This window comes from Pecten maximus, chromosome 3, assembly GCF_902652985.1.
Source record: "Pecten maximus chromosome 3, xPecMax1.1, whole genome shotgun sequence".
In the NCBI taxonomy this organism is placed as follows: Eukaryota; Metazoa; Mollusca; class Bivalvia; order Pectinida; family Pectinidae; genus Pecten; species Pecten maximus.
Genome location: NC_047017.1, coordinates 21,843,555 through 21,863,613, shown reverse-complemented (window position 1 = coordinate 21,863,613; position 20,059 = coordinate 21,843,555). Strand labels below are relative to the sequence as shown.

Sequence of the window (20,059 nt, the reverse complement as noted above, 5' to 3'; positions counted from 1 at the left end):
TGTGTTGTGTTGACACTATTGTAAAGTGTGTTGTGTTGACAATATTGTAAATTGTGTTGTGTTGACACTGTTGTAAAGTGTGTTGTGTTGACACTAATGTAAATTGTGTTGTGTTGACACTATTGTAAATTATGTTGTGTTGACACTATTGTAAATTGTGTTGTGTTGACACTATTGTAAATTGTGTTGTGTTGACACTATCGTAAATTGTGTTGTGTTGACACTATTGTAAATTGTGCTGTGTTGACACTATTGTAAAGTGTGTTGTGTTGACACTGTTGTAAATTGTGTTGTGTTGACACTATTGTAAATTGTGTTGTGTTGACACTATTGTAAATTGTGTTGTGTTGACACTATCGTAAATTGTGTTGTGTTGACACTATTGTAAATTGTGCTGTGTTGACACTATTGTAAAGTGTGTTGTGTTGACACTGTTGTAAATTGTGTTGTGTTGACACTATTGTAAATTGTGTTGTGTTGACACTATTGTAAATTGTTGATGCTTTGATAAATTTTGACACGATTATGTAGGTAGACAGCAGTGTAGCATTAGTATTGTTCCATTATGCCTTATGAATACAAACCAATCCTCAATTAGGATAATTCCTTGTGGTATAGAACCTTTCTATCTATAGTATTTTAAAAATTATTTGTTGAAGTTGTGGATGTGAAGGAAGACTACATCACGTTGTATCAAGTTGGACCGTTGGATTAAGTTGGATGTATATTCTATAAGTAATGGGTATACGTATGAAATAGACAAGGTATATTCACAGACCATCGTGTAACTAGTCTACAGTTTACAGACATACCATCAGTACAATGGTATACTGGTGTTTGTTACGCTGTTCTGCCTTCTTTCTTTCGAAGACATTATAATTAACACAAAACACATTTCTTAATTAACAGAATGGAGAAGACTGAACCGAATGGGATGTGATTTGCACGTGCTACAGTGTGAAGAAACGACGCAAAAATGTGTTAACAAGATGCAGAAATGACGGAACATGCACACGTGAGAACCAAGCACGCACAGAGTGTCAATGTCGCGTGCGTATGTTTGTTTGTGTTGTAGTAAAGTTAGTGTTTATGTACTACGACACTGTGTGTGAAGTGCTGAAGTAGTAACTTCCACCAAGATTCTGGCACGCGCTCTGGCACGTACTTCTGTCAACTATAGCGTATTGATAGCATATTTTGGCCTCCCAAAGACAACCCTCTTGATGCGAAAAGCACGTGTAAAAGATCCACATCTTTTGTTTTCTCTCCATCAATAAAACTATCAATGGATACAATGAAATCTCGTTTGTAGCACCGCGCTGACACGCCAATATGGTACAGATGATAATATCAATTTATGTAGCCCACGTGCATCCTCACATCCTCAGAAAACTCACGCGGCTAACTTAATACACGTCAGACGGTAGCGCAAGTAGGGTACTGGTGGGTGTTCTCTACACATCTCCGGCACGTGCAACTGGCAAAATACAGTTAATTTATTAATATCTACAAATTCTATTTACTAAGGCATTTTTCGTTTTTTGAAGATATATATATCAACATCAGTTCTATTTAGGGTTGTTCTTACATCGATATACTCAGCAATACGAGATACGTTATTAACATATCATTATATAAATGAGAATGTTATTTTCTCTGCCTTTTTCTAAAAAGCCTCGTCAATAAAAGCAGAGACACAGAAGGAATACCGAGGTTCAATTGCTTGTATTTTCAGTAAGTAAAGTCAATCATTCACAAGAAATCAAGAGAGTATTGACTTGTAATTAAAACCTTCATTCTAACTCTAAATTGAGGTAAATGAGGGACAAATATAAACAGAAACAAGCTAACAAATACAGTGTACTAGGCAATAGGACCAACCGTTCCGCAAGGGTACGCTTCTTTTTCATCAAATATAATACATCCGCCAATGTCCACGTTGTAATGACCTCAAAGTAAGAATCGGAATGGTGTCAATAGAACAACCAAACATAGTAATGCGTGGAGCCCTGCTGTGTATTTTGTCTGGGTACTATTTCTTCACACAGACACCTCGCGCGCTTCCATTCGGGCCTACAAGAGTAATTGGTAGTTGATATAGCTTGTTTCGTAATTGCTGTAAACTAAAGTTTAAATTTAAAATGTCACATGCGTCACATTTTTTTCAAGTTTGTCGCCTTCCATTAAAATCAGTTTTATCTAATTAGATTAAATACATCGCAGAGTTCAGTCCTACTTTATTGTTCCCCTTAAGTCATCTTTAAAAAATTCAACACACTCAATGTAGTTTTTATGTTTATTTATCAACATATTTTGGATTCTGTGTATATTTTGTTTCATCAACAGTTTAAATAAATGAATTCGATAACATCCTGATCATTTTTGTACGCAATGCATTGTTGTTCATTGATATTATTTAAAGCTTGTACAAGTTCAAATTGAACCTGTTTCACATAGCTTTAACAATACAAATTGAACATGTTCATACTGCTTGAATAGTACAAATTGAACCTGTTTCACATTGTTTTAACAGTACAAATTGAACCTGTTTCACATAGCTTTAACAGTACAAAGTGAACATGTTCACACTGCTTGAATAGTACAAATTGAACCTGTTTCACATAGCTTTAACAGTACAAATTGAACCTGTTTCACATAGCTTTAACAGTACAAATTGAACCTGTTCACGAAGCTTTAACAGTACAAATTGAATCTGTTCACATAGCTTTAACAGTACAAATTGAATCTGTTCACGAAGCTTTAACAGTACAAATTGAACCTGTTTCACATAGCTTTAACAGTACAAATTGAACCTGCTCACGAAGCTTTAACAGTACAAATTGAATCTGTTCACATAGCTTTAACAGTACAAATTGAATCTGTTCACATAGCTTTAACAGTACAAATTGAATCTGTTCACGAAGCTTTAACAGTACAAATTGAACCTGCTCACATAGCTTTAACAGTACAAATTGAATCTGTTCACATAGCTTTAACAGTACAAATTGAATCTGTTCACATAGCTTTAACAGTACAAATTGAATCTGTTCACATAGCTTTAACAGTACAAATTGAACCTGCTCACGAATCTTTAACAGTACAAATTGAATCTGTTCACATAGCTTTAACAGTACAAATTGAATCTGTTCACATAGCTTTAACAGTACAAATTGAACCTGCTCACGAATCTTTAACAGTACAAATTGAATCTGTTCACGATAGCTTTAACAGTACAAATTGAATCTGTTCACATAGCTTTAACAGTACAAATTGAATCTGTTCACGAAGCTTTAACAGTCCAAATTGAATCTGTTCACATAACTTTAACAGTGTTCACATATCTTTCAAAGTACATGTTTACCTGTTCACATAGCTTCAACAGTACAAATTGAACCTTTTTCATATTGCTTTATCAGTATAAATTGGGTCTGTTTCATAAAGCTTTAACAGTACAAATTGAACCTGTTTAACGTAATTTTAACAGTATATCTTACAATTGTTCCATATATCTTTTACAGTGTAGATTAACATGTATACTTTTAAACATGATTTCATAAACAGGAATTTGTAGTTTGAAAACTTGGAACATTGCAGGAATTCAGAAACTTTTTCATTTGTAGCAATATCTTAATAATAAAAACTGTAACCTCATGGCAACAACAGCTATTATTTAATTAATCTCCTATTCACATGAGGTTTGTTACACTACGCGAGTTAATATAATATATCGTTTTGAGTGTGGATAACTCCTAATCAAAGTTAAGTGGACTACTTGTATACAATTTCAATAAGTTTTACCTAAACATATTTTAACAAACAATTCAGAAATTGATTATTGTAAAACAAAGAAACACACAACAGGTGTCTGTGTAAACAATGGAGATTCCATTCGTAACAGCAATACAAATACTGTCTAAAAATACAACAGCAAATCAACAGCATCACAAATACAACTAACACACAAATCTCAACGCTAAAACTCTCAAACGTAAATAAATGGAAAACGCATGCAACATAATGTTAAGTACATGACCAGCACATCGTCCAGAACGTGAATTGATTTCAAAATCGATGACGTTAGGGACAAAACTTGATAGCGCCGTATCTGACGTCAGACATTAGGAATGCAACTTGATAGCGCACTCTTTGACGTCAGACGATCATATCAGTGCGAGTAATCGCCTCGCCCCTTAATATCTGGCTGTTAATTTTACATTTATTGTCTTGAATCACATGTTATGAAATCTTGCAGAGACATTTATGAATGCAACATATCAGCATTATGCAGCGTGACTTATTATATAGATTTGAATAGTCCGCTAATAGTAAATATTGTCCAAATTAAAATCTTACGCAGCCAAAGGAAACAGAACGTCATTCAAAATTAAATTATTCCGTCATATAAAACGTATACATATTGTCATATTACCAAAGCAGTTGTCATGACATATTTAGCGTTTTCAAGTGCTTATGACGTGAATGTACCCGTATTAATGCGAGGTGTGTAATTAAAGAAGGTGCTTTACAAGGAAAAACACGCATGGTGTACACATCCTATGTGTGCAAACTGATAGTAAATTTAGAGCATGATTATTCATTTATTTTTTTTAAAAATCGCTTTTTGACACAATACTAAACTTCACAATTACTCATTAAAAACATTTCGAAAAAAATAATTCGTGATTATTTATATAGAATTCTGGAAGGATCGACCGCAAATAAATTCAGAGTCCAATAAAACTATGCAGAAAACAATGTAAAAACAGCCGGGGGAAAAAGAGCTATTATATTTATTAACAATCGGGTATTTAACCTTCTGTGTCACCAGATAAGTACTTCTAGAATCTCACCTGGACTATGGAAATTGCCAAAACGTACAAAAACAAATGCAACATTCGAATTTTCAAGGAGATAGTATGATAATTTACGGAAGTTGTACAACGCATTTACCATGCGTAAAATGCTTTGCACCTTGTATAGTTTTATAATAAACACATATACTCCCAGTATATCTCCACGAGATACAACTCTGCCATTTTGGCCAGAGATATAACAGCAAATAAGATTACGTTTGCTGCAGCTTGTACGAACAAACGGGTCACTTCAAAACAAGACACTCATACACACAGTGAACGTGTTCTATGTAATTTAAACTAGAATATATACTAAATAAATAGTATACAAATATAAACAATATGAGCAATATATATATATTGTACATGCTTTTTTAGCAATAAGAGACAAATATATATGTTAATAAGGAAATTCTCTGACCATATTACCCGATTGAGATTGTACATTTGTAAGACAATTGATACAAAATACTTCATTATTATCATTATTTCAAAATAGTAGAGGCACACACACACACATATATAAATATACCTTATCGAAAGTATATCTACTTAAAATCTGTTATAACAAAAATCAAAAGCAGGTGTAGTACCAAAAATTACGAGAAATTGTAAACTTTAAATAGATTCAATACGTCAACGTCATTTTATTAATTAAACTTATCGCCTCCCCGCTAGATGAAATATCTTTTCAAAATGTCACAATTCAATAAACGAGTTACAAAAAAAAAAAAAAAAAAAATTAAAAAAGAAATTCCTAAATAAAGCAAAACTGCGCTTCATTATAATATCACAATATATCATATCACAGTTCGGAGAAAGCCGTGTGTGGACTTTTAATGCAATCGTGTCGAGTCACGCCGGATTAATATACTAATGGAGCACAAGCAACCAAACTCTATACATCATCATAACTTAAATATAATTTACGAGTAAAATGTCTAATTAAAGTCTATTATAAAATCTGTACACATGTACTGAACGGTACAAAAATAACAACGTTCACGTTTAGTTATAGTGTATGTTCGTAGACCGAACGTGTCTACAAGGCACTAATAAAATGTCACCATAATTTTGGTATTGGCTCCTTAAATACATATTATCTAAAAATATCCATTACTGATTCGCCTTCAAATAATATCCTCAAACGTTCTGTTGTCATATAGACATGGAATCCCACTAATTTTACTTGCAACAGAAAATAACACAACTAGGGCCGCATTGGCTGCATTTCCATACAGAGGGTAATACATTAAAATGACTTATAACATAGTGTTATGCGTTGCTATGACGTAGACGTATGTTAATGGGTATAATCAGTATTATCTGTGATCACCTGCACTACTATCAATAGAATGATTACGTACAAATTATGAAAGGCAAACTACTATCGTTGTATAAAGATGAGATTTTAAAAGTTAAAGCTACATTTGTTTTTGAGCGAGACAAGCGTCCATTTATTGGCAAGGAAACCCCTTCAGGAGTTCACGACGATTGAAAATAGATTGGAACAAAACTGATTAACAACAAAATCATCAGTCATAAAAAACATAAATACTTATAATGGTTTTTAGATTAAAAATATCCCAACTTAAGATACGAAGCAAATTACAAACAAATTTGCCTACCACAGTAAATTGAACTAAAAAATAACATTGAAAGCGAGACAAGTTTTGGAGATGAAACTCTCTGCCGATAAGATATGACTAGATAAAACAGAAATGACTTCAGGGATAAAGTCGTAAATATTCTCCACAATGAGACAACTGGCAACGTCAAATATCTTCATGGATTCTTTAAGCTGTCGAGAAATAAAATAAAAGTTTGTTGGATGCCCTGAGCTACATCACCTTCCAGCAGCACAATATGTGTCTAATTCCAGAGTCGGGGAAGTTTATATTGGAGTGAATTCCTGTGCTGGTTGGCGTCCAATGCACGCAACTGGATTGTAATATACAGAGCCTGATAGAGCAGCATCGATAACATTATCTGATGTAGTTCTCCACAGGTACGTCTCAAGTACCCCTTCTAAACGAACGAATTCAAAATTAATAAAGAAGTTTAATGCTATCATAGATAATATAAAAACTAGACTAAAACAGATTATATTGAGCTAAAAGCCTGTACAGGAAGATTAGAGAACCATGCAGTTGTATATCTTGTTTGAATGGAATTGTTAAAATAAAAACAATATTGCATTGTATAAAAGAAATATCGGATATCACAGCTTATAGTGATTGTGCAAGAAAGCAATACATCCAAGTCGGACGGAAAGTAACATAATAAATAATAAATAAATAATGTTGCTATAAATATTCATAAACGTCTATGTAGAAAATTTTAAAATAACATTTTCATCGAGTAGATTAATATTCTATAAAAGACTTTAATACGATGTTGAGCAAACATATTAAGTGATAAGGTAAGTAGTATTATATCTGTGTATCAACGCACAGTACACTATTGAAACGTAAACATAACGATGATTCAATAGAATACCTACAGGTTTGAGTGATGGAATGTAAATATCTTTTTTGATAGTCAACACTTCACTTCATTGTAATTACACTAAGCTAAGGTTTAAATGAGATAACTATCTCTGCAGTTTTAGGTTGACTATAGCCATGTAGAAAAATTAATTATTGGTTCCTATCTATTGTATCCCTAGAATTTATATCTAACAGAGAAACGTCATATTTACAGGCGATTCTTATAAGGGAAGACATTTAAGGAATTATATCACAGTATACAAGGTACAGTATCTCAGTAAAACATTTAAGATAAAAATAACGGCCGTTATAATAGTCTGGCCTTAACTTTAGACTTTTGAGCACTTAATAAAGTTTTGTAGGGAGAACTCCTTTCACAAGAATGAATTAAACCAAAGTGCCAGGAAGTTTTATAGTGATCCGAGCGATCTATATACCAAAGACAAAATCTGTGTGTATATATACAAAGCGCCTTATTTGAAGTTGTAAACAGCCGGACCAGGTGTGTATGAGTAAATTCTGGCTAGGGTCCCTGTACTGGCACTGATATTGTATCGCACCTCACATCAAACGAATGGAGAACTTCTGCAGAGGTACTATAGCCCTCAGCTACTCGGGGAGATTTTGATCTGCTATTGAACACCTGTGTCGACTGGGGAACCGTGTAATACAATGGCAATTGTCAGCCATTGCCCGTGTACCCGCCGCCAATTTGTTTCCGACTGTCGTATAAGTCCCAGATTCGTATAGTACCGTCATCACTGCAACTGACAATGCGGTCAGAAGATACCTGTAACAGAAGAAACGTTTGAATTACAGTTAATTAAGTCTTATATATTTTTTCACACTTTAACTATCAATGAAATTCAATCAGATTGCTTTAAGCACATAATCACCTCTGTAAATTTGCAACATAAATCATATCAAATTGATGTTCTCCTAGATTATCATTAAACAACAAAACTTTTCAATTATAAATATGGGTTTCAAATTTGCGATGAATTCTAGTCGAACAAAAGACCTTTGTTTATTGAAGACTAAAACGGAATCCTTGTCATTTTGCTTAAACTTTCATTTTTAACAGAAAACTACCCGCTGTGAGTTTATAACAAAGTTTTCAGCCTACTTTAATATTATTATAATAAATCATAATGAAAAGTACAAAGCTGGCAATGACTTGAAGGTTTTCTGAGAGACATGAAATGGGACAGGCTTTGGTACGTCTGTTGTCGTGTGTTGGGTTTAAATCTATCAATCATCGTGAAACTTTAGCCGCACCTGTTCCTGTAGGTACACGGCCAGTATTGTGTACGGGGCACCTGAACACTAGTATAGTCACAAACATGGCCGTATTGTCACCACCAGATGCAAGGCACCGAGGAATCAAACAGATTTAACACCTGAACATGATTATACCTTGACAACGGTGTCGGCCCAAGTAGAACCCAATATAATGTCAACCTGTCTAACATCTTGTCATACAGCAATCAACAGGTGTTAGACTACAACGTCCTCACCTATAGTTAACAGGTGTAACAACACAGACCACAATCTTTTGATATCTTCTAAGATTAAAACATAAAAACTGTACAAATCATCGGAATAGAAAATTGGTCCACACTAAAATGTTAAGCATCCTTTCGATATGATCGAAGTGAATGCAATCATATAACAAGTAGCCAAGTACAAGGTGCCCTTCAGCATTTCCATTTAAGTTTGAAGCTGTAAATGTCAGTTGGCAGGATAGACGCGTATCAACATACGGACAATTTTATCAGATTTTCATTAGTTAATATAGTCTAATTGGGTATGAGAGGATACCATCTGCACCACAATGCCAGCAAGAAGATGTATCAGGACGTTATTCCCACACTTGTTTCGTACAACTTGTCAAATACACCATTCTCAATGAAATCCACCCTGTCTATGTGTTGGACAGAAGCTGACGATGATCTGCGGTAAAAAGTAGGCGTTGAACGTAACGATGATATCATTCGCTTTGTGTAAATACGGCATTTGGTACATTAATTAAGATCAATTATTTCAAACAAAATTGACCGATTGATCAATGGTGTCTAATTACACATGTTGTGAACTTTTGTAGCAATTCAGTCTTAAGTTATTACACATGTTGTGAACTTTTGTATCAATTCAGTCTTAAGTTTTATCATTCATTTATGTCTTATAATTTTTCGTTACTTTCACTTCAATTATGTCTTACTACAATACATCTTACTTTTACTTTATTAATTTTGTCTTACTATACCAATGTTAATAACTTTGTTTTTATCGTGTGTTAGGACGTCGACCTCATCTTAATGTATGCATGATGTCTTACGACATCCTCTTAACTATGAGTGCGTATACAATATGTAATCGTTACTTAAGTATATATCTTTAATACCTTGCGGTGACTGATCTTTAAGTTACCATACCATTACGATCTTGAGCGTGTGCTATCGGAGGAATGTCAGACGTGACATTTCAGAATCTTTAAGTTGTCTAAATCTGATGTATGACTCGATCGGAAATATTAATTAAGACACCATCTGATCAATTACCTCGTGTAACAGGTAATTCTCGTCATCTTTAATGTTTAGGCTGTGTTTTACAACAGATAGCACCTGCATTTAGTCTGTAACCACAGGAAAAGTCAATGACAGTGAACTGGCCTGCAGGCATAAAGCAGGAATGAGAAGAATTTCTTTAATAAACGTTAAAATAGTTAAAACGTGAATAGAACATGAATGTAATTGTTTAAGTCTTTTGACTATTAATTTCATGAACAATTAGGCCTAAATTAGGACTGTTTCAGTAGCACTCAGGTCCGATTATCTATGTAATCAACCACGACTTCAAACCCATAATGACTGTTGGCAATGTCACCGTCCATTTGACAAGTATTCTTTAAGAATACCCGGTAAAGGAGAAAACAGTCACTCCCGTTCTCGTACACCTGTGTTTTCCTGCTAGAGTGATTGACAGCTCTATGTATGTCATATAAAGAATGTTTCCTTGTCTGCATTTATCAGCAAAGTTCAATAGTGTAAACAGTTCTGATCGGCCCGATATACACCTACAATAGCCAGAGCAGGCTCGTGTCAAAAGCACCAAATTGGAAGGTCACCATTTTGGCAGAGGTCAAATTTCACAACCATCTAAAACATATACTTTACACAAAGATAGGATCAGGAAATTTCTACCCTATCGTAAGCTTTGCAAATTGCAACGCATTCTTAAGCATGAAATGTTTTATAGGCGGAAGAAAAGACAGCTATTTTCCTTTATCATGATGCGTAGCCTATCCTTTCATTGATTAGCTATATTCAAGCATGTTTAATAGAAAAATGCTACTGCAGCAACATGCTATTATGTGTCATATAATTCAATGGTAACAATTTAAAATGACTCAATTTGCTCGTTTGAATTTTTAAAACAAATTCAGTTAATATTGCCGAACCCAAAAAACCAGCAGACCATGAAATATGTCGCTTTGCCACTGTTACAATACGTGAATACACTTCTTACAAATTCCGCTGAGATTTTAATCCTTTATCATCTTTACTACCAATAAATTACCGCCACGCAAAAAAAGGTTTGAACAACGTTATGCAAAATTCATCAATAATTTCCCAATTCCTGAAATATTTGGAAAATAGGCTTTTCGATGCTGTGTTATATACTTATAATTGCTTTTGTGACTTGATCGCTGTCTGCATTTTTTCCGGGTTGGATGATTAACATGCAAAATCCACAAAGGCTAGCATTACTATTTCTCTAGAAATCGTCTGTTGGTATAAAACCTAACCGCAAAATACATTTAAGATCTCTGAATCACTTTGAACAACTCCATACATTCTCCTATCTACCTCTAAGCTGTAAACTTAATGTATTTTAAAACAAATGCGAAACAAATTATACCAACTTATACTAATCACGTTTGTTGGACCGGATAGAAGCGCATGAGGGGGAGGAAACCAGAGTACTCAGAGAAAACCACACTAGCTGGACAGGTGATCCCCATAACGTCCTATCAGGGAATCGAACTCCGGCCGCTTATGTGAAAGGCAAGCGTGTTACACTGTGCCACCCGACCACCCTATCTGTATAATACAAAATTGCCACAATACAGCTACTCTCATAATTCAATAAATTGCGTAGTCAAAGTTTCCTACCAGAAATCTTCAGTACAGTCCCTATCAACACGCGATTTCCAGTCTTGGGAGTAAATATACTAAGTCATGGATTGTATATGACTAACAAACTTTTACATTTGACAGCGAGAGGAAACCTTTTTTATTTTGTGCGTGTCTAAAAGTTGTATACATTTTGCCAATTTATATCAACTATAGGTCAAAAGAGTAAATACAAATATCGAATAGATTAGTTAGGAATAATGCTTTATTACATTTCTACCAGTGAAATATCGAAAACTATTCATTCAATATTTTTTTTTCTTATGAAAAATATCACTTTTTCTGATTTGACCAATCAAAACACTGCTTACATGCGAAAAAATGAAGCCTTGAATTCACCATTGGCAACCACACTTAACGTAAATAACAGCTGATTGTAGCTCAATGGTTACACAATAAACTTAATATATAATTTCAATTGGATTGACTACTATATAAATAAATACCGTTTCCGGTTATCTTACAACATCATACTATATCAAACAACTTATATATATATACATATTCAATTAATATTTAGTTTATTGTTGATTAACACGTGAAGCATTTATATAATTTTAGAAAAACTGTTTGAAACCGTCGTAAAATTTCTTCTTCGTGTGAGACAGGAAAATCATTAGTCAACTAATTTTAATGAAAATAATTTAATATTGTTTTAATATTTCTCACGAATTAACAATTTCCGGAGGGAAGTTATTGGCGAGGAGATTGATGGTAACAATCATCAACAGCGAGCTATTTATAAAATTATATATAATGATTTGCATGACTAATCAATATTAGAGATAAACCAACGTACTAAAATATGTCTTAATTACAAGTGCCATGGCCGTATTTGGCAGTGTACAATAATTTCTGATTTTTTAGAAGGTGGAAATTGCATCACAGAGAGTATCAAATTAATACGCGAAAATTCTGGAAGGACAAAAAAAGTGTCAGCAACGCGGGGGCTATCATTTGAGTTTCTGTTGAATGGGCATATACAAAACATGGACCGAGACGAATGGCGTGTGGGCCGGAACTAGGGTATCGTAGAACAAAGGTTTTAACTTTCGTTTTCAAGATAATATCTATCTGTCTTATCTGTACATATCATTACAAATACAAGTGTATATGCGAGGTCTGCCACAGATTGGGTAGAGATTGGGAGCAAGCAAGTCAATTATTCGTTCTGTTTTTCTCTCGTTTGTCAATTGACTTCCTATTCAATTCAAGCCCCTACTCAGATCTATCGCTGGTGTAGTGACAATCAGACTATATACCACGAGGTGTAGGAATTTTCGTGTGCCAGGAGTTGGAGTCAAGGTGAACCATTCCTTGTCATAGATTCAATTAGTTTGGGTCTGAGGGAAGGCTTTGCACCTGCTTAATGATTATACAACTTCTATGCTTGGCAAAACATATTTACTTAATTGACATGAACTTTTGCAAAGGTAATCAGAATTAATCTATCAAAATATGAGCTGATGCATGAACTAGTTTAGCCACTACCATAGGTGTTACAGGTAAGTATGCAAACAACATGTGGTTTAGGAGGCAACCCATTGCTCACAAGCCTTGAGAACATTGAGAACAAGTTTTCTGGCAGCGATCATTTTGGCATTAGGTAGCACAAATTTACATGCATTTTGTGCTTTTCGAATTATAAAAACAATGTATTCTTAATGGTTGCAATGATGCAAGACTTTTATTTGTCATACAAATGTAACTTCAATTACCGAAAATAAATTTCCATCTCTTCAGTCGTGCAAAGGTGAGTATTTCGAATTCCAAATGATGATTTACGTTGAAGTGGTACACACGATCTCAGCTTGGATCTACAGTATAGATTCACCGGTACTAATCAAACACCTGACAAATTGGTTTTGGTTGAGATCTTTCACATACACATATCCTATTCCATACAAACGAGTGTATTTAACTGCGATTGTGATACAATCTAATAAAGAGGGAGTAGTATATTAAGATGATAAAACATTGTACAATAGATGAGGTTTTTAAGATGTACATTATAAAACTTGAGAAATCTCGGTACATCTCAATTGAGATGCCTTTCAATTCAAAATTACCCTAAAAGAGATTAGCATAAAGATAGGACTTTCACAAACATCTATCTACACAACCCGTTTATCATATCTCTAGGTAAAAGGAAAACATTGTCCATATCTCTGATAGCGACAAATGGAAAAAATGAAGAGTTACAAGTCGCTAACAATACCAGGTTTGTGAAATAACGCCTTGCACTAGATTGTTCGAGTGCAGGCAGATGCGTATGTGATACTGGCCCACGGATCATGAGATATGCAAGTCTGCAAGACTTTTCTCGAGTATTATAGTGTCCAGGGCGGCTGGTCATATATTAAAATCTGTAAAACTATTTGAGTTGGTAGATGGGTGCGTGATACTGGTCCAGGGTTCGTGAGATAGACTGGATGGACTGTTCTGGGGTATGTTATGGTGTCCAGAAGGCTTGTTATTGGTGACAATGTGTAAAACTATTTAAGAGTAAGTAGATGGGTCTGTGATACTGGTCCAGGGTTCTTGAGATATACTGGATAGACTGTTCTGGGCTAGGTAAAAGTGTACAGGGCGGCTCGTAAGGTATGTCAATATCTAAAACTATTTTAGAGTAGGTATTTGGGTCTGTGATACTGGACAAGGGCTCGTGAGATATGCCAGTAAATAAGACTGTTCTGGGGTAGGTATAAGTCAATGTGTGAAATTGTTTTATGGTAGATAGATGGCCCTGTGATACTGGACACGGGCTCGTTAGATATGGCAATATGTAGACTAGTTCACGGTAGCGTGCAAGGTGTCTACAAGACATAAAATCAGATTTTTACGTCTGTATAAGTCTGTTCTAGATGTCGCTTGGTATCAGTAAGGCTATTATAAGGACTGACATGTGTGACTTCTAGATGTTCTACACGTTAAATGCTAGTAAGACTGGTATACAGGTAGACACTTGTAGATGGATATGGCAATCCATCGCATTAACCTTGTATGGGTAAGCAAGTTTTATAGGAAAAACTAAATCACTTCATGAGATGAAACTCGAGATGTTACAGAAGTATCTATGGTGATCTGACAATGTTATCGATGTGATCGTTATCATCTATCGGTGCAGTTAACTTAGCCATATCCCTCTGGCTGATACACAAGATAAAGAAGGACTTAAAAGCATTCAAACTGTATACAGAAGCGAGGAGTTGCATGCTATCAAAGGCAACCAAAACGCTGATATGATTTCAACATTTGGGCTTTGATCTTCCCTTTCAGGTAGCTTGGAAAAACTCTTAAATTTCAAACCATTATGGTAATATATAATCAAAGCTATAAACATTTACAAGCGCATTTGGCTTCAATATAGAATCACATCAAAGTAGGAGGTGGATCTGATTGGACCCCAAATGAACCTAATGACGTATAACCCATAAAGTCAGTGGGACGATACACACCTGGCGTGTAGAGGAAGGCTGGACGGGGTGAGTGACATAATGACCCACCCAAGGACGAATCACCCTCATCAAATGAAGTACACACACACAATCATGTTGAATCGTTTTGATGCTAGCTCCAGAATCAAGATAAGAAAACGTCGTTTAAATAATCACACAGTTAAGCGTTTAATTAAACGTTTTGATCGATTCTGTCAAACAGTCAAAGAAAACATTCACACAGTCCTACATCGGGCTACTACCCAACTCATTTAAGTTTACTAAGAAACATCAAAGTCTTCATCCAACAACCAGTCTATCAAAACATATAGTAAAATCATGATGTGTGAAAATATGAAAGCAGTTTTTACGGCGATATTGTCGATGTCGTATATCAAAGCAATCTCGCTGCTCCCTTGTCATCTATCTCAAGGGTGTCCAGTCACCATTTGAGGACTGTTTTCACATTCCCTTGCTTCCCTGAACTAAGGATCAATTTACATTCATGCTTATTATGACAGCTAGGGATTTAGGTAGATGGGTTTCGTACACGCTCCTCAACACACAATATATAGATATTTTAAACATTTTGACACCCGAAATATGTTTTATTGATGAAGTAGCTAACTGAAACGCTTCATTTAAAACCATAAAGGTTTTATCATATGCCAAAGGACAAACATTGTCGCCCTAGACATATTTTGTATGTTCGTAATTTCATTCCAAAGATATCTCTTCCGTCTGATTATGTTTGTGTGCAAGTAGCTCATCATTCTTTTGAAATTCGCATCACCATAGTGAAATAGTTCTTATCAGTACGAAATGCAAAATGAATTGAACTTTTTAGGTTTAAACATCTATTTATGTAAGATTTCTATTTCTATTCATTTTCCAGGTCTGGGAATGCAAGGGGGAGGAGAATCGTTCTTTAGTTCCAACAGAACCATTAGAATGATCCGACACCACATGCCTCTGAGGCGCTGCCAAACGGACATCTGTGCTGGCATCACACCTGCGAGGGATGCGGAGGTATTACATACTCGCCTTCAGTATCTACGGTAAGCCTCTACAGCACACTCCTCTAGACCCTGACCACTGCTGAACGCATCACACATCACAAAGTAAAAGATCTAATGACTTTTTAACGAGATGGAAAACGAGAACCCAGGGTTAGCGGTTAGCAGACACTAGCAGTGAATATATGGGTACATTATGAACTAAATTATTAAACATATTTAAATGAGTGGTAACTAAAGCTTTGATGAGGCCATTCAGACAGCCAGTACCAGTAGTGGCTGAGGTATGTTTCTCAGGGGCCCCACCCATGCACTCGTCCCCCCTCCCACTAATGTGAGAAAAAATCTGGCAGTTGCCCACACAAATGAGTTTGGTGATTAGGGTACCTAGGTTAACACGTGATCCTCACCTGGCCACTTTACTTATCCTAACAAACAGTGTCATTAACCAACATTAGGCCGCAACACCTGTAGCTAGTACATACAGTCCAGCTCAACCCAGATAACATCCTAACACACAAACAACGTGGGACGATTAACTTTATATAACTATACGGGCCTGAAAGGATTACTGTATACGTCTATATATCATAGGGCTATGATGATTGATCCTATATATACGAATAAATACATTTACGTGATATAGGGCTAACATGTACAAGTCTATAGTATGATACGGGGCAAAATTTATCAAGGACTAACATGATTTTCGCTGGTTTATGAAAACCTGGAAACTAAATGGTGTATTTTTCACAGAAATCATGAAACTTACTTCACATTTTCTCTAAATTTTCAGAATTTTTTCCGTGAATTTTCCATGTAAATAGCAAAAAAATGAACTTGAAAAAAAAGAAGCTTTGCAGTAACTTAATTACTATTAACTCCCGTATATAAGACAGAGCTACGATGGTTTACGGCAGTGCATTAGGCAGAGGTAGAAGGGTGACATCTAGTATCAAACAGAGCTAATCAGATTAGACAGGGCTAGAATGGGAAACTTCAATAAATATCGGGCAGGGCAAGGGGTATAACTCTAGTATATAAAACGGGGTTGGGAGGAATTAGACAGGGGTTGGATACTTAAATCCGGGGTATACTTTAGTATATAATTAAGACAGAGCTTAGGATATTGGTACAGAGTTAGAATGAGTAACTGCAGCATATCAGACAGAGCAAAGGGGGAACTCTCGTGTACTCAACGGGAACAAAAGACATATCTAATTGGACAGGACAAGGGGGATAACGCTAGTATGTATAGGGTTAGAAGGATTAACTATAGGAGTAGGGTGCTGACTGTAATCAGTAAGGCCGGGGTGGGGTGTGGTCGTTGGAGGGGGTCGGGGTTATTATTCTTGTATATTAGATGCGATCTGAATAATCAATTAAAGAGTAACTTCAGTTTATTAGGCAGGACAAGGGGGTTGACTCTTTTTACCACAATAGGTGGATGTTATTCAACTCCCAAGTCATTACAACTGTTGAATAACATTCAGTTTATACCACACGTGGAAAAAACTCTGATATGTTTTGATTGGTCGACACGGTGACTTTTGATCGGGACTATTCCAAATCGTATCGTTCAATGCGTTTTGATTGGATAACGCTTGAAGGCCACTTCACGAGGTCCCAGAAATGATAAGCGCACCAAAAGTAGTTCGCAGCCGTTATCTTATCTTTTTTTCATATTTTAAAAATATAAATTTAGATTTCTACCAATTAATTGCTTTGGAAACAATACACTTGCTTAGTAACTGTTATGATTGCAATAAATTTTATTATTTCAACTCATTTTCGAAATTGTAAGTTTAACATTTTAATTAGCAGCATTTCATTTAGGTCATATCCTTACATCCCAGCTTATATTGTGAAAAGAAGACATGTTTATCAATCTATCCTCAAAATAGTTTTTCTGTTGTGGTAGAAACAGGTCACACAAACTCATGGTTTTGGTATATGGTATTTCTTTCACTCTCGTTAGTTATTTCCAAGCACTCGTGAATTTTGTAACTTTTGAAAAATAACTGACTCGAGTGAAAGAAATACCACATAAAACGATCACTCGTTGTATAACCTCTTGATATTGTGTATTATATTGGGGTATGATGATTAACATATCTGGTAGGACAAGGGATGTTACTATTTTAGATACATGTAGTACGTAGGTTATTGTCCCTAATGAAATGGTTAACTTTAGTTCATATGACAGGACAAGCAGGTTAACGCTTGCAATTTAGAAAGGAATAGGGGCATTAACTGTATACGTAGTATATCCCCTATAACTCTATCATAACAAGGCAGAGCTGGAAGGTTAAATAGTTCTAGAGATAGAGAGTTGGGAGTGACTTTACCCAATGTTGATCAATCGGAAAAAACACAAAGCTTAATGTCATGGTAATCGATTTATTGACTGAAGACCTCATATAAATTCTTCATTAAATCCCAAATGCATAATAAGTCTAATTTAAGTGCTACGTACTTGAAAAGAATGTTAAATACATAAGAAAATTTAAGTAAACGGTCTACTTTGCCTATGTTTATGGACGTTGTGACTAAGTTGACAGGTCGGTCTGAGGTGATAGTGATCATTCGACAGAGAACTAGGGCCCATCTTGGTACAACAGCTACAAGTTTTCTTCTATAGACAGCACAGATAAGCTATCTATCACAAAAATCAAAATACCATCAATCTGGGCCAGAATCTCTAACTTCTATCTAGATAAGAAAATGCTTGTTTTCTCTCGCACACTAAAGGCCACCTGTTCACGTACCCAAGCCGTATGTTTCATCGCAAATTGGGCATTTCATTTTTAAAAGTTTCAAACTTAAAAACATCTTTCTGTAAGAAATGAAAAAGCCACAAAATAAAGATTACATTCAAGGCTTTATGTGGTGTAGAGTATTATTTAATGTTACACAGTTAATTGAGCGTGGAACTGTCATTAGACTCGTGACAAAACTATCACTCCGCTTTGCCAGTGTTTTAATAGCTTCCTTCCCAGTCATTATAACAACTTGTCTACACGTACACAGAATTGTTATTACCAACTTTACATCATTTTTATAACTGATGTCTTGTTCAACAGAGAAGGCTTCTGCCTACCCTATATATTCTTGCCCTGGTTTATTCCCATTATACACAGGGTATGGGCGGAACCTAGCCACTTAACTAGAGATAACTTTAAATCATCTTACCACTAATAACAAAGGAAACAATAAAATTTGCCATCATAAAGTTAAAATCATATTTAATGAAGGGTAAAAAGCCTTGCAGATAGGTCCTATACACCATTGTTATAGACCTTTGTAGCCAATTTGAAGCTAGAAAACGCATCATTCATATCTAGATTTGTCAGCCAAGCATCAAAGTTGTGGTTATCTAAAGTCACATTATTTATCTTCAAAGCGTAAAATCTTAATTAATTCAATAAACCTGGTATGAACCTCTGTTGACTTTCATTCCGGGAATAATTCGCTTACAAATTAAGGTTTGTTTATGTACAATGAACAACGTTTGAATAACAATAAATTAAGCTGACAAAACTTCGAAAATGCAGTACATGTGTTTTGAAGCTGCAGCAGTTACCGTTCTGCTTCCATCCAACAGCATTCAAGTAAATATTTCCAAAATCCAGACAGAATATGAAACTTTATATAAATCACTTAACAACTTGCAAAATGCACATCTGGATCACTTATTATAACCCAAAATGCATGTGGCTTGTTTCAGAAGGTTTCATCAGGGAAATTTGGGAGGAGTTGTTGAAATCAATAAATGCTCTAACTTTAACAGGTGGACAGTGCACCTGGTCGTGCCAAAAAGTAGTAAAACATAAGTTATGGTAATATACTTCAGTTATGATGAAACTTTTTGTGTGTGGCTAACCTTACATTATAGCATATTGTTAGCAGGTTTCGAATCTACAACAAATTAAAGCGAACACATGACAACTTATACCAAGGAAAGAAGTAAAAGACAAGTTCCCACCAAGTCTAATGGTTAACACATAGAGGTGGGGAATACATTATATATTCCCTCCATTTCATCCCAAGTCCACCTGCAGCTTGTGT

At 35.2% G+C, this 20,059-nt stretch overlaps 1 protein-coding gene across 3 annotated transcripts in view; it reads right to left on the bottom strand.

Moving 5' to 3' along the window:
• Window positions 1-2,282: 2,282 nt before the first annotated feature.
• Window positions 2,283-20,059, bottom strand: part of LOC117323561 — a 67,770-nt gene continuing 49,993 nt past the window's right edge. For 2 of the 3 annotated variants that reach the window (XM_033878847.1, XM_033878848.1), the window contains one exon: window positions 2,283-8,132. In XM_033878847.1, coding sequence (XP_033734738.1) covers window positions 8,025-8,132 — 108 coding nt within the window. In that variant the 3' untranslated portion in view covers window positions 2,283-8,024. The remainder of the gene's footprint in view (window positions 8,133-20,059) is intronic. The other variant, XR_004531766.1, reaches the window with a different exon arrangement.